General features: G+C 42.3%; 1 protein-coding gene across 1 annotated transcript in view; it reads left to right on the forward strand.

The window, feature by feature from the left end:
* Positions 1-16,843: 16,843 nt before the first annotated feature.
* Positions 16,844-16,960, forward strand: part of LOC108796980 (bile salt export pump-like) — a 55,959-nt gene continuing 55,842 nt past the window's right edge. The window contains exon 1 of the mRNA XM_018568548.1: positions 16,844-16,913. Coding sequence (XP_018424050.1) covers positions 16,844-16,913 — 70 coding nt within the window. The remainder of the gene's footprint in view (positions 16,914-16,960) is intronic.

A 16,960-nucleotide genomic window follows, 5' to 3' on the forward strand; every position in this document is an offset into this window, starting at 1 on the left:
AAAAATCCACTACATTTTAGTCTGGGGTGCCTGAAGATTTTGCATACTTTTAAAAGGGTGTCGTGACTGAAAAAAGGTTGAGAAATGCTGCTCTAGATCAGTGAGGGGAATACTGTCATTACTACTGATCCACTGATTTTGCGCCTGGACCAACTAGGCTACAGAGGTAAATGCTGACCCAACACTAATACATATGCGACCCAGTTTGGGTCCAGACCCATAGTGTCGGAAACACTGATTTTGTACTGTGGAATAATTAAACAATTAGAACAGTTTTCATGCACCAGTAAGTATTTTCATAGGACCTGAAGGGTAATTTGTATAAAGCAATTAAAGCTGAACTCTGGGATAAGCAAATATTGTCTTAATACAAGAGGATGGGTGTCCTTACTTGAATCTTAGCATGTTATGTAGATTTCTTCCAGATTTGTGTGGTAATCCAGTGTGAAAATTTGCAAGAGCTTCCTGTGATAAAGACCAATCACTGCTGCTTTATCTCCTTGTGTAGGGTGACTGGTCTGGTCTCCACCCCCGTCCTATAGTTTTCTGCAGGCAGCCTGTAGTGGGTGGACCTGCGCTTTGGCACTGTCCGGACACACGCACATCAGCAGCCATGCGGTACAGCATGGCTGCTGGTGTGAACAAGCCCTTAAAGAGGTCACCCACACACAGCAGAGCATTATAACTATATCTGACCAACAGCACAATAAGCAGGCTGAGCTGACTGTGTGTTAGACCTGTTTAAAGCATAGGAATTAAATTGAACCATTAGGGATGGGCACCACACCCCCAATTAGAACTGTATACAAGAAAAGAAAAGCGGGGCTTTAAAAGTGTCCAAACCATACAAGACGTCCATCAAACATACATGGTTTTGTATAAACGTATATTTAATACATACATAAAGACTTGGTTACAATTAAAATGTCATTGACATGATACAATGTTACATTGAAATCAAACTACCTCCTTTTGGTGCCCATACATGTGTACATATATATATATAATTCATTAGTATAACATGGACTCCTTGAGTCCTGATTTCTGTAATAGTTGTATGATCCACTGTGGGCCCCATCTCCGACGCGTTTCGCAGCTGTATGTGCTTCCTCAGGGAGGTTGGAGGTATTTTCATGTTCACAAAGATGGCTGGATCTTTGGCCCCACATGCTGTCTCGCAATCACCAAACAGGTGAACAGGTGGGAGGTAACCGGGGATAAACAGGACTATTGCAGAAAATCCCATCGTCTGTGTTGTCCAGGATAAGCAATACACATTGTGTGTATGTTATCTTACATAAAATATCCATCATACGGCATCATCTTGGCAGATATAAATCATAAAAAGAATTCTGTAGAATGTTAATAACAAAATTGTGGGTATTCTGCATCTTGCTATGTTATACACCAGATCTAAATCTGTGAACATTTACTGCCAGTGAATTCCTGTTTCCTATTATTCATTATTTGTTAAACCTTTGTTGTTATTTCTTTCTACTATCATTTTATATACAGAAGAATTTCTTGTACTAGTCATATATACCATCATAAGGGGTATATACACTACCGCCACCTTTCTGAATTTAAATGGTCACATTTCTCGTTGATGAAATATGTAACAGCAACCACACACACTGCAATTCAGAATTTAGTCAGGCCATATTTATTGTAGAATGTTCAGTTTTATGTGATTGATCAACTTTACAATATTCATGGATATCTCTAAACCGATGACCAGTTCAGGCTTTTAAAGCGTCACCTATGGACAATTTCTGGTACCGTATTTTGTCGCCGTTTCATGGACGCACACACTTTTTAACCTAGGCATGTTGGGTATCGGTTTACTCGTTGTAACCTCATCTTTTATATTTTACAAAAAAATGGGTATTATATTGTGTTTTTTTGGCCTCTAAAATTGACTTCATTGCAATTTTTACTAAATGTTTGGGTTTGATAAAGGAAAGCGCCAATATCGTGCGACATATACATTTGCAACTGTCACTTTTTTTATTCTACAGGGTCTTTGCTTTCAGACAATATGTAATGTTTGTGGGTTTTAAGTAATCTTCAGGACTAAAATGGGAATTGTAACATGTGTGCAAAAACCCCCCACAAAAAATGCCTTGACAGCGAAAGGGTTAAACCATGAGCGTGGAGTCCGGCTATCCAATCTTTGTCTAAAGTCTAAACTCACTTCCCAATGTCTTGCACAGCTTTTACAATTTGATATCAATGAATTAATTTAATTCCCTAAGAAGAAAGCAGCAATCCAGTACTATCTACATGTTTTCAACAACTTTACATGTACATCGATGTCCCTCTGTTGTTTTGTAACTTCTATTCCAAGAGCAGGCCCTTTGTAGAGAACACGTGGACGATGACCCAGGGATCATTGCCCTTGGTAAAATCAATATTTTCACTTTAACATGTCCATGCGCAGGTAAAGACAAAACCTATAATATTAACTGACTGTAAAATGTTCTGTCTGTCTATCTACAGTATCTATCTGTCAGTCTATCCATCCCTCTATTTATCCGCCTATCTATATCTATCTATTTATCTATCTATCTATCTATCTATCTATCTATCTATCTATCTATCTATCTATCTATCTATCTCATTTTCTCTCTACTTGGAAAGGCTCAGTGTTTCTCTTGTGTCCTCAGCAGACACTTCATATGATCTCACAGTTGAAGCAATCATTGTGAACTGATTTTATAATGTGCATGTAGTAAATTGAGCTAATCTGTGTGAATAAATCTAATGAATTGAAAGCATAATTGAAAAAGCAAAAGTAATGAAAAGGCAGCACACTTTTGCAAATTGACCATTTTATCTTTCTCTGGCATATCAGTATCTGTTTATCTGTTAGACCTCGTTCACACTGAGCGTTTTATCGCGCGATTTCCGCTTAATGTCGCTCAGTGTAGCTTGTCCAATGTATTTCAATGGAGCAGTTCACATCTCACAGCTCAATGTCGCCTGTAGCTCGTCGCTCAAGCTTGTAGCTCAAACAAGACTTATTTTTTTGGGAACGTCGTGTGATTTGGCCGCATAGACTCAATGGTGTCGCGCAAAGTCGCGCATTACCGGCGATATTGTGCGACTTTGATCGCGCGATATCGCTCTACAGAAGGGTCACTTTTGCACAGCAATATGGAAGGAAAGAATGATGTCACATCAAGACCACTGTTGATTGGTTACAACCCAATGTAGCAGCGACGAAGTCCCTCCCAAAAGTCGCGCTACGTAGCACGACAAAATGTGCACTGTCGCTCAATATGGCGCAATGTAGCTCAATGCCGCTCAGCACGAAATCATGCGATTCTCCATGACGCTCAGTGTGAATGGGGTCTGAATCATTGTGCACCATTTGCCTACAAAGGTACTTAAAGGACAGCTGGACATTTAAAATATACTACTGTAACTCACTTTCTCTTGCCCTCTTGAACATATCTACACTAAAATCCCCCACCGTAGCTTCATTAGATCCCAGCACCTCTTAAAGTGACACTAAACTCAGGAGTTAAACCTTAAAAATGCATTCAAATACCTTAAATATTAACAAAAATGTATTTTATTTGTGTATCACTCGGCTGTAGATCCTCCAATCATCTCTGAATTGGTGCTGACACTGTCCTTCCTTCTGGAGGGGGGCTACTTTTGTTCCCCATGGTTCCTGTGTGTTGTAAAGTAGTCACCACTCCAAGCCCATTCTCATGATGGACTATAACTTTAATACAAATTAGTCAACTAAATGTGAGATTGTAGTTCATCACAGACGTGAGCTTGGAGCGGTGACTACTTTACAACACACCGGGACCATGGAGAGTAAAAGTAACCCCCCTCTAAAAGGAAGGACAGTGTCAGCACCAATTCAGAAATGATTTGAGGATCTACAGCTGAGTGATACACAAATAAGATACAGTTTTGTTAAGGTACTTGACTGCATTTTTTAAGGTTTAACTCCTGAGTTTAGTGTCTCTTACACTTACATATTTGGATCTGAAGCAAAAAAACTTGGCAGAGAGTCTAACCCTTCCCCACTATCCAGAACTAACAAAACGTTTTACATAAACTTTAAAATCTCACTTTCAGTCCCATTTATAATGGTCACCAGAATAAACAGAGTAGGAATTTCTATCCCCTGCAGCTCTGCAAAACTATATATTATGCTTTTAGTTTAATTAATAAAATATACAGTATATCCATCCTGAAATTACTATAAACAGTGTTGCTTTTCCTTATAACATTTGTTAGCACTGTAACATATTCATATTGAGAGCATGCTGAACATGAAGGTATCATGAAGGTAGTGGGGCATGAAGAGGGCAGGTTCACATAGCAGCTGTTGAGGGCACTCACCTTTTGCACAGTCACACAGTTTGCAGAAATGTATTTATTTACCTGGAAAAAATCTACATACCGTACTGTGAAGATTTTCTCTCCAACATTGTGTGGTACATCCTTCTGTTGGGTATATTATATAACAGATTGCTTACTGTGAAACATCAGTTCTGGTGTGGGATTTATACACAATGCTGATATATGGTATGTAAAGTCTACCAGCTCGTGTTCGTGTAGCTGGCTAAACTTTGCTGAGCCCAGCAGAGCCCAATGTTTATGTACCAGCAGAACAGTATTCCTGCTGACTGTGCCCATATCCTACCATCAGTCTTAGAAGGTTAATTTTCATATGACTTGGATGATCTATATACATTAATGACACCAGGAATAGTAACAAAACAAAAAATCATGAATGTGTTGGGTCCTCAGGAACCAGACACACACCCGCTGTTATCTGGTGTATTCAGAGCCCGCTTTTCTCCCAGGATGGCTCATAGACATGGGCATACCAGCATGACCCATTGCCACGGAATGATTATTATGAGACACAACTAATAAACTGCACACACCAGCATGATCATGATCAAAAGTGAGAAGTTCTACCCCCTTAGGCCTGGTTCACACCTGGGCGTTTTACAGAGCGTTCCTACGCGCTGTAAAACGCTCAACATGTGAAAACCAATGATTGTCTATGGGCATGGTTCCCACCTGGGCGTTTTACAGCACTTAGGAACGTGCTGCAAAACGCCCTACGCTCAAAGAAGTACAGGAGCTTCTTTGGGGCATTTTGCCGTGCGTTTCCATTGGTATTCCCGAGTGTGGATCGGGCTTAACAAAGCGGTAACCCCGAGCCACACTCGGGAATACAGCGTACAGGTCTTACCTTGTCCGTGATCCCTGCTGTGTCTTCCGGCGGCTGTCTAATTCCGGGTTCCGTCCCGAGCGGCCGCGTTGCAGGGGGGCGGAGGCGGCTGGAAGTTTAAAAGTGAAACTAACATTTTTTATTTTTTTTTTAATAGAGAAAATAAAGGAAAAAAAACATACCGCCAGTGAAACACGCGTTTCACTGAATGAAAAAACACGAAAAGAACGAGCTAAAAAATGAGCATAAAAAGAATGCTCAGGTGTGAACCCAGCCTTAGTGATACACTTCTATGCTACAGGGGAGACACCAACCCTTATAAACATATGGCAGTCAGAAAATTAAATTATTCACCAAAACTTCTCTTATTGTAAAGTACAGACTTACACCCGAGGATTTTTTAAGAGTTTTCATGTTTAACAATGCAATATCATCCCAGATAGCAAGCAATTGAAGTTTGAAAATGACTTGCTAAACTATTGCAGACTTGCCAAGCTTCACAATTTTGTTGCACAATTACAGCAAGTCTGCATTGCAAGTATCCAGATCAATGTGCTTTGCAAAAGTGCTGTACACTTGCAGAACTCTTGCTAAGACCTACAGGACTCTTGCTGTAGACTTGCCAAGCAAATTTGCTACAAATTCAAAACGTGTCAACTAAAACTTGTGCTGCAAGTGTTCTGCAAGTCTACAACTTGCCAGGAATGTGTGCAGCAAGTTAACAAGAATTACAATTGAACCCTGCCACAAGATTGTGGCAAGTTATCCTTGCTATCTGGGATGTCAGAGGTAACAGTCGAAAGAGATAAAAAAAAGAATCCAAATTAAGAATTTTGAAGCCATTTGCAAGTACAGAACATACTATAAGAATGTACAGGGCACACCCGAGGATTTTGCAGTGAAACTTGTGCTGAGCCACTCACCTTGAGTGGTATATACTGTTTATCTTCTTGTTAAACATCTAGCAATCTTATGCATAAAACAAATTAGGCATGGTGTAGGATAGAACAGAATGGCAGCCAGATCAGGCCAGTTGCCTATCAATGTCACAGGGGTGGGAATGTTAAAAGCAGGATCACCACTCGGTTAAACTGGCTGATTTACACCTAACTATTTTTTGACCTGGATAAATGAAACCCTTTACATATCAAATAATGGTCTCCACTCTGTTGAATAAGTGCTGGAATGGATGTTTCATTACTCTTCTATCGTAGATGCTGAACCTAGCTACACTACCATATGAGTCATTAAGCTTGGCAATGAGAATACAGCCAATAAAGTCCAAAATATCTGAACTCCAGTCCTACATACTGTACTTATTCCAGGTCACTGGTTAGCAAAGCCAAGATCAGGATGACAACTCTACAGCCTCACCATTAAAATAAGTCAGCAGTGGTAGCTCCAAAATTTTACAGGGCTATTCACAAAAGGGTGAAGAGTTTGGAGAAGGCAGGAGAAGGGAACAATCTAGGACAACATAGCAGAACTGGAAAGTGAACTGAATTGGAGAATTTTTCCAAATCAGCTATGTTGGCCCAGATTGTTCACTTCTCCTGCCTTCTCCAAACTCTTCACCCTTTTGTGAATAACCTTGTAAGTTTCTCTAGTTTTCTTCAGAGTTTCCAGGATACAGATATCCACACATGGCTACTTATACGATCATGTAAGCGGGCTTAGGGTGTAGTGGCTTCACAGAGGTAATCACACGTAATGGTCTTTTGAACAAGATAACGTTTATTACCGGAGAGCCGGTAGTAGGAAGAGTATTTACAATAGTAATGTCAGCAGTTTCACTCCATGCATGGAGACACAGGTACACAGTACAGTCAGTTCTGATATCAACGTTAGTAGTATTCGTTAGCACTATCAGCACCTCCCACTAACTGGCAAAGTACAAATCCAATCACACGAGGTGTATCGGTAAAGGCGGAGAACACGTTATCCGGGAGCAGCGGTATTCGTTCCATACAGCGAGATACGAGTCTAGCACACTCTTCCCGCACTCACAGCGCGGACACAGGTTTGGCTATAAGCACTGGGAGTCTTTCATCTGACCAGAACTGCCGATCCAGGACTGCGTAGGAACCCTGAACTATCCCTCACAGGCCGGAACACTTTCCCTGAACTCTCCTAACTCTCCCTCACAAGCGGGGTACCTGTCCCTGTCTACTTTCACACTTGTTCTGCCCAAAAACGTGGTTGGGATTCCTATATAAGATACCCACCCAGGCCCGGTGCAAGGATTTTTGCCAACTCAGGCGAAGGTGCATTTTGCCCCCCCGCACGCACGCACACACACACACACACCACTCCAACATCTCCATACAGCATACATTATATCTGTGCTCCATTAAGCTTTAATGGCTATGATGCTTAAAGTGATCGTTTAACTTATTTATCTTTTACAGAGAAAGATAGCAAACAAACTATTTGTGGTTTTTTTAAAGTGCACAAATCCCAGCAATAATACATTATATAAAACGCAATGCAGAATAGAGATTCATGGGACGTTCACGGACGTATCGGGCCGTTTCCGAGGACAGGCTGCTGCCTGTTCTTCTCTATGGGAGGACGCGGTCGTAGGCTCAACTGAACTGCACATTTGCACGGGTGCGGATGTCCATACTAAACCACCCCAAAAATGGCCGACCAAATCTCCCGAGAATTCCTGTCCTATCAGGACAACAGGCTTCTCCAAAATGGTGCTGGAATGGTTATAGAGGCTAAACAGTTCTGAACATATTTACACATAAACATATCAAAATCGGCTGAAAGTAGTTATATACACTGGTTATCCCACTTTATCCTGCAGCCAGCTAGACTGCCCTGTCACTGGCAACTGCCTACATTTCCCCCCCATTTAAGAAGTGCAATCCCTTGCAATATCTAGGGAGAGGTAATTAACACAGTGCAATAACATAGCAAGCAATAAAACAAGCAACCCACAACAGTCAAGTCACATAGTCAGAATACTTGACAGGTTTCAGTCCTCTAGTAGTACGCTTGGGTAAGCGAGGCTCCGGATCTTCCAGATGTCCATCTCCATCAGAGGCAACAGGGCACTGTTCCTCCTCCACAACAGGATTGTTAAGTGCTACTTCATCCATAAGAGGCTCATCCTCAACAGAGTGGGAGGAATGTGTACATCCGGTTCCCTTGCAGATAAGTCCCACTCAGTAGTAGCAGCAGGGTTCTCTGCAGCTCCTTCAGCTGGGGATAAGTTCTCTACCGCCGGCAGAGGGGGCAAGCATCAGGCTGTTGAATCACTGTTGAGGATCTCCTGGTTGATGTCCCGTCTAGCAGATGGAGGAAAGACAGGAACGGGATTGCCCATTAGCGAATCAGCACTGAACACACAGGGACGAAGAAGATTACGGTGCAGTCTCTTGTGAGGCCCAACACACTGCAGAGGTGTATACACGTTCGTGGTGTGTTTGTAAGGTTAGTAAATCAACCCCAAAGTTCGGCCCCTGATCTGACAGAATCCTTTTAGGGCACCCGTAGGGTTGGACCACATGGGTCCAGAACAGCTTAGCTGTGGTGGCGGCAGTCTGATCTTTGGTGGGTACTACGATGGCGAACTTAGAGAAGTGGTCCACAAACACCAAGGCATAGCAATACCCCGAGGAGGTGTTAGCCACTGTCAGAAAGTCCATGGTTAGCAACTCAAAGGGTTCTCCTGTGCTCACCACTAAGGGGGTAGTTTTCTCTGTTTTCCCTTTGTGTACAGCACAATTCTGACACCCCTGACATGCCTTCAGCACCCACTTAGACAATTCTGGGCAAAATATGTACTTACGAATGAAGGCCTCCGTTCATTCTGCGCAGAAGTGCCCTCCAATACGGTGAAAGACTTGTCAAACCTCTAAGGCCTCTGATTGAGGGATTATCAGTTGATGAATCACTCGCGGCTCCCCTGGAAGCCGGGTTTTTCGGTACAAGAGTCCATTATATCGTTCCAGCATATCCCACTGCTTCAGAAGTTGACAGAATGTCGATGAGAGCCTCCTCCGCTCCCTCGACTCTGGTTTCCGATTCTTGTCCCAATATCGGATGAGCCGATAAATGTCAGGGTCTCTCCACTGGAGGTGCCGCCACTCTCGCGGCGTATGAATCTCTGGCCCTCTTGTTGGAACTTGGTTACTCTGCAGAGCCGTTGAGGCCTGCTGTTCGTACAGATCGATCCGGGAGGGAACAACCTCATCCTCTTCGAGCTGTTGATCTAGGTCACCTTGAGGCCGTCCAATGGGGAACCGGGAGAGGGCATCAGCATTCCCATTGGAACGCCCTGGCTTGTAGTGAATGGTACAGTTGAAACGGGCCAGTCGTGCCACCCAGCGTTGCTCCAAAGCTCCCAGCTTAGCAGTCTCGAGGTAGGCCAGAGGATTGTTATCAGTATATATGTCCACTCGACCACTTACTAAATACTCAGCAAACTTTTCAGTGACGGCCCAGACTACCGCTAACAACTCGAGTTTAAAAGAACTGTAGTTGACTGAATTACGCTCTGTGGTGCGCAAACTCCGACTTGCATAGGCAATCACTCGTTCAGTTCCATCTTGCTCCTGACCGAGCACAGCCCCCAGTCCTTGAAGACTGGCATCAGTGTACACCCGGAAGGGTTTACGGTAGTCAGCGTAAGCCAATATGGGAGCAGACCTCAACTTCGCTTTGAGGGCCCCCAAGGCCTCACTTTGCGCTGGCCCCCAACTGTCGCTAATACTGGGGGAAGATTCCCCTTTTTGGTGGGCAGGCTGTCCACACAGCAACTGGGTCAAGGGGGCCACTATAGTAGCAAAGTTCGGAATGAATCTGCGGTAGTAGCCCACGAGCCTAAGGAAGGAGCGAAGTTCCGTTACCGTGTTAGGGATGGTCCACATCTGTACAGCCGGAATTTTCTAGGGATCGGGGGACACCCCCTTTGCCTCGACCACATGCCCTAAATACTGGATTTTGGTTTTCATGAGATGGCATTTTTCCGGTTTGAGCCGCAGGCCATATTGGGCTAAGGGGTTGATCCCCACCTTAGGGTGCTCAGACCCGCTCCTCAGCGCGGCTACTTCTTGCCGGAGAGAAGTGACTGAATCAACTAAGTCTCTTACGGCCCTTTCCATCTAAGGCACCCCCCATGTGCGGCGGGGGCAGGACATGGGGCGATCGCTTCCTCTCGCTCCACTGACCATCGGGCTCCCTGAGTGTGGGTAACTTGGCTTCTGGCCCCTGCCCGTTCATGGTCCAGCTCTTCCTGTTCCCTCTCAATGGCCTCTTGTAGGATAGTAGCAAATTTCACTGCGCCATCGGCCCTCACTCAATCCCTTAGAGCTCTCTTTAATGACGTGGACCATACACCAGCGAGGAACTGGTCCCGGATAAGCTGATCGGGGTTAGCGACCCCAGTTCCGCCAGGGGCCATTTTCTCCTCCAACCGGCACCAGATCTCCTGCAAGGCCACCGCAAATTGAGGGATAGTTTCTCGTTCGTGCTGCTCTCGACTATAGAAACTCTTCCGAAGTTCGGCTATAGAGGTACTCTCCCCATACAGGCTTTCTAGGCGCCCCACAATGGCCGCTCTGTTGTCTCTCTCCTTCTCGGGCATAACCAACACAGCCCGGCGGGCTTCCCCTTCTAGCGCATTAATGGCCAAATCTGCAAAGTGTGCTGCGGGTATTTCGAACAAGCGGACTGAGCTGTCCAGTTGCTCCACCCAGTCTGTCAGGGAGATATTTGTGCCATTGAATTTTGGAATCAGTGCCAAAGCTGCTCCATACGGTGCCATGATTGACCCTCTAGCCACTCCCCCGCTTGAGGACGATGGTTCTGACATCCTGCCGACTACGCCAAAATGTAAGCGGGCTTAGGGTGTAGTAGCTTCACAGAGGTAATCACACGTAATGGTCTTTTGAACAAGATAACGTTTATTACCGGAGAGCCGGTAGTAGGAAGAGTATTTACAATAGTAATGTCAGCAGTTTCCCTCCATGCATGGAGACACAGGTACACAGTACAGTCAGTTCTGATATCAACGTTAGTAGTATTCGTTAGCACTATCAGCACCTCCCACTAACTGGCAAAGTACAAATCCAATCACACGAGGTGTATCGGTAAAGGCGAAGAACACGTTACCCGGGAGCAGCGGTATTCGTTCCATACAGCGAGATACGAGTCTGGCACACTCTTCCCGCACTCACAGCGCGGACACAGGTTTGGCTATAAGCACTGGGAATCTTTCATCCGACCAGAACTGCCGATGCAGGACACCCCAAAATGGCCGACCAAATCTCCAGAGAATTCCTGTCCTATCAGGACACCAGGCTTCTCCAAAATGGTGCTGGAGACAATTATAGAGGCTAAACAGTTCTGAACATATTTACACATAAACATATCAAAATCGGCTGAAAGTAGTTATATACACTGGTTATCCCACTTTATCCTGCAGCCAGCTAGACTGCCCTGTCACTGGCAACGGCCTACAATCAGACACTTAGACATTCTGGAAAATGCTGGGAGTCAGAAAAAAATGGAGTAAGCAAGTGTATTATAGACTAGGAGCACTATGGCTTCATTACTTTCTAATCCATAACAAGTGAGCAGCAAATGCAGCAATGATATAATCAGGACTCTCAGGATCTAGCTACCACTTCTAGGTCAGTGACTTAGAAAGAGTTTAAGTAATTGGATCAGCATGACACCAAAGAAACCATAATTTGCAGGAGAAGCCATCAATGTAAGCTTACATACTGCATGTCTCTCATTACAGGCTATTTAAAATATAATTTTAACTAGCCAAAAATGCCTAAACAGACTTCCTAGAATTCCCCCACTCCTTAAAAATCAGTTGTAGATTATACACTATGGGCCAATCAAGCTCTATTGTCTTCAAAATAGCATCAAACGAACAAATTACAGGTACGTTTGCAGCAGGATGTGTTTATGTAATTTAGAGGCACAGGGGAGTTCAGCAAAGACCTGCGAAATGTGATAATACTCTTTTTTTAGTCCAGCGAGCAGGCAGATGACAACAGAAGCTGCAGAACACTGACAACGAGGTGAGGAGCTACTGTTCTGGCCATCCTGTGTTTCAGGGGTCTGTGAATCACAAAGGAAGCTGTGCAGATTTTACAAATATTTTGTTAAGCAATTATACTATCTTTGTACAACCATCATTGGATTTGCCAATGATTCAGTTTGCATCCAATCATTTAGGCCTCCATACTGCATAGGTATTTTTAGATCTAATGGATGTTCTACATTACGATTGCAACATTTGTGACAAGCTTTAGTCCACATGTTACATGGGCTTAAACATTATTTTCCATATTTTACCCATACCTTAGATCAGGAGCCCTCAAACTTTTGAAACAGGGGGCCAGTTTACTGTCCCTCAGTCATTGTTGGGGGCCGGATCATCGTTTTGAAAAACAGAGGGGCGTGGCTGCAGTGCCATTGACTTCAGTGCACCCTCCCATCCCAGAACTTACGTCACGGCTTCCTGATTGGTTAGGAAGCCAGGCTGCCTACCAATAAGTGAAGCTTGCTTTGTAGCCAGTCAAGAAGCCAGACGGCATATCATGATCCACCTCCCTGCTTCTGATTGGCTAGGAAGCTGGTTTCACTTGTTCCTAGGCAGCTTGGCTTCCTGACCAATCAGGAGGCCGTGAAGCAGTTCATTACATGCCACCCGGCTTCCTGATTGGTTAGGAAGCCAGGCTGCGTAGGAAGAATCAGGGATAAAAAGAAAGAGGATCTTCAGTGTGATACACTTACTTTCGGGGCTGCTCTCGCTGGTTTAGGGAAACCACAAAGCTGACATACAAAACACAGAAAGCGCCTCCATTGTGTAAAACCTTTTAATAAAACAGAATAAAAAACAGCTGAAAATGTACTCACAAAAGGAGAATTTTATTATACATGAAAAATCGTATTTGACAGACTTGGCCCGCCGGCTATCAGTCCTTCCTGGTTACGAGCACTTGCCCAAATACTTGGTATTGGCACCGATACCGATACTAGTATTATCATTGGTGCATCCCTAGTGCAAATCCATTTTACTGATAGTTGTCATTCAAATGACAAGCGCATTTCTGAGCATGATGAAGGGCCCCAAACGCGCTTGTCATTTGAATGACAACTATCAATAAAATGGATGTGTCACTAACATGGAATCTGGACATCTGTTTTGAAAGATATGTACTATTGCACTTAAAAGATGCCCCCACAAAACATGTCATATGTTGCCTGTGGCATTTTTTTATCGGGGCATGTTTTATGTGCAATAGTACTTCCCTCCCCCTTTTCAATTGATATTTATTTTGATAAAAACCTTTAAATACCTGTTTAGAAGTCCAGGTGAGAAGGACAGTGAGTAGAACAGTCAGGCTGCCGGAGGATGATTTCTTCCTCGCTCCCTCTCTTCCTGATGTAACTTCCTCTCACTAACAGGAGAGAAACAGAGAGAGGAAGGGAGTGAAGTCAGGGCCACCTGGTGATTGCCGCTCGCTGCCCGCCACCTGCAGCTACCGGCCCCTGCCTTAGATAAAAGCAAGTATATTGTTGTAAACAGATAGACAGGGCAGGACTAGGTCACATTTACCTTTTTATTTTTATGAATCTGTGTCATTTTTGAAAGAGTAGCAGCTATTGTGTTCATCTAATAAAGTACTATATCCTTTACAATCACATATGTAAACACATTTTGGGACCACACATCTTTTACTGTCCCCAACAGTCATCACTGCGGTAGTGCAGCACAAAAAGTCTACATACAGTAAAAGGGCTAGTTGGTTGTGTTTGCTTCCAAGCCACAATTCCCCAATTCTCCCATGGATACTATAAATTCTACACTACCTCTAGAGTTTACCAAGTCACCAAGTCAGAGTGCTGAATTGTTTGGAGAAACAAAATAACACCAGCTATATCAGAAAAGTGTATCCCTTGAGTGTAAATAACTGATGAAGAGCATGGATGGAATAGTGTGTGCACTGTTGAATCTAAATACTGGTCTCAGGAGATTTGAGAGGACATTTGGTGATGTTACTACTGCGACCCCCGGTGTTCTTCTTGCTGGAGAGAGATCTGTACCTGAGAACCCAGAGTGCAAGGCTCTGCTTGATGTTGCTTCATTCATTCTGTGGATCTGTGTTTCCTCCACCTCACCTGCTGAGAACCCGCAGTACAAGGCTCTCTCACAGATTATGGATAAATTATGAAATGGAATTTCTCTAATCGATAGATTCAACCCCCATAAAATAAATACCTAACACATCCCTTTGATGGTTTAGGTTTACCCAGTAATGTTACACAGGACCATTTCTACAGCTAGGGTATCTAACCAAGGTCACGGCTAAAATCTCAGCCCACTAAAGCAAAAACCAGCTTTGGAATGCAGAATGTTTTGTCTATATGCTGAACTTGGTCCTTTTACTCCAATGAATGGAGACCTGCTGGAAATCTATAACCAAATCTCAGTGACCATACAAAGATTTTCACCACTCGTGCAACCAGAGTCATTGAACTGTCAGCGAGGTGTTCGTCCGGCCGTTTACCTTTGTGCAAACACCCAATGTAGCCTTTAAAACTTCATTTCATATTACTGGGCTGTCATTCTCCATCTGGACACTCGATATGGACATACAAACCTCTCTTTAACAATTCTTAGTCAGAATTCTCTCAGTGAGAACAGGCATCAGTTACAGTTCAGGTAAGAGCTTTTTACTATTCTGTCGTCATATATGATTATAATAAAATAAGCCATTATTGAATATAACATATGATTATAATGATAATATATATCTATATATAGCTATATAGATATATATAGATAAAACATTTATTTTTTTTGACTAGAACAACACAAACCGAGACAACAGCATTATCATCCTCATCATCATCATTATTATTATTAATAGCAATATTTTAGTATTAATATTACTTTACTTATAGATGTAAAACAAATTAAAATTACTTTATCAAAGCACTTAATTATTAAGTCTTTTTTTCAACAATATGGGCCAGAAGTTAAAAGACATAATTAATAAGAATTGTCCTTTTGAGAACACAAGGCTAGATGGATATTAAGATGCAACAATAAGTCAGCATTTCCATGATTGATGACAGAGCACCATGCAGACACAGTGGAGTGTTCCTGCCAACATGACTCACTGCTAATCACATGGTTTTCTGGCATATATATTTGGGTCTATTATTGTTTTTCTGAAACTCATATTTGTCATTTCTCATTAACATGCATGTTAATCTTCAGCTGTGTCTAACCTAACTTTTTCAAACATTTTCAAAAGTTTAGCAGATGTTATAGTTCATGTATTCTCTTTTGTAGCTCTTTTGGTACCCAATTAGATAAGGATACTAAAATCTTTTGTGCATCTCCAAATTGTTAATTTATCATCCCTCTTATAAGGTTGCTAGTTAAGTGCTGTGTGTCAGAATTTGATTGCAAATGCTAATGAAAATGTATCACTTAGCAATTTCCTCAAATTAGCATTGTTTCAGATACTCTCTGTACAACGTTTGCTTGTAAATACCAATTAGACTATAATCAACTGCACATAAAAACACTTTGTAACATAGCAAACATTATCAAAAACTGCATATAAGCAATAAATATTTTGTAGTATTAATGTCAAAACAAAAGTCAAGCATAGCATAAGAAAATGTATTGGTAATATAATAATAGTATTACTGGATTTTAATAATCCTATTGTGTGCTGGTAACACTAAATCATTTATCATGGTTGTTTATCACTCTGTGTTGTCTGATTCTGCTTTCAGGGAATGTCAAGGGTATTTAAGGCAAGTTGCCAGAGCAGGAAATAGGAAGCTGCTATTGCTGACTTATTTTTTTCAAAGAATCAGAGCCCTCCATATCCAAATCAATCCACATTCTTGCTGCACAACGGTGGCATTAGATTTTACATGCACATGGTTTAGGTCAGTGACTCACCAAGTGATGAAAAATAAGATAAGGATGCCTGCCCAGGAACAAACACCTACAAAAAAGTTATCAGTGGCAGCTTCTATTTTTCTATATTTTCATTGTCTAGATCATAAAATATATTGAGACTGTTCCTGATTTGTACAAAAATTGGAGTACAATTGAGCTTCAGTCAAATGCAACCAATGAGGCTCCCTGCATGAAACGTGTTCTAGATATGTTTTAAACCTGGTGCCAAAACAGATGACATTGTATACCTTAAAAATGCGTTCCAGTAATTAACAAAACATTTAGCTTATTTGTGTATCACTCAGCTGTAGATCCTCAAATCATCTCTGAATTGGTGCTGACACTGTCCTTCCTTCTGGAGGGTGGCTACTTTTGTTCCCCATGGTCCCTGTGTGTGTTGTAAAGTAGTCACTGCTCCAAGCTCACTTCTGTGATGGACTACAATCTCAATAAACATGCAACCTAGTTCATGTGATAGGCTATTATAGAGCAGTTTGTAGCCATGGTAAATATTTAATGAAGCATAATGGTCAATGCAGAGTGGCTAAAGTTAATTATACATATAATCTGAAATTATCATTTTAATCTGGGTAATTGTTTTAATTGATAGCTTATATTTATGTATTTAGTTAAATACTTGCTTACTTCATAGGGTCTGGCTATAGAAGGAGATCACCATGTCAGTCACCTTGAAGAGCATTAAAAAACTTGGGACGGAAAACACATCTTTTGAGTCAGATGAAGCAGGTACAATATATATATATATATATATATTTATATGCATGCCATCAAAT

The sequence above is a fragment of the Nanorana parkeri genome, unplaced genomic scaffold (genome assembly GCF_000935625.1).
Source record: "Nanorana parkeri isolate BGI_ZX_2015 unplaced genomic scaffold, ASM93562v1 scaffold1206, whole genome shotgun sequence".
Classification (NCBI taxonomy): Eukaryota; Metazoa; Chordata; class Amphibia; order Anura; family Dicroglossidae; genus Nanorana; species Nanorana parkeri.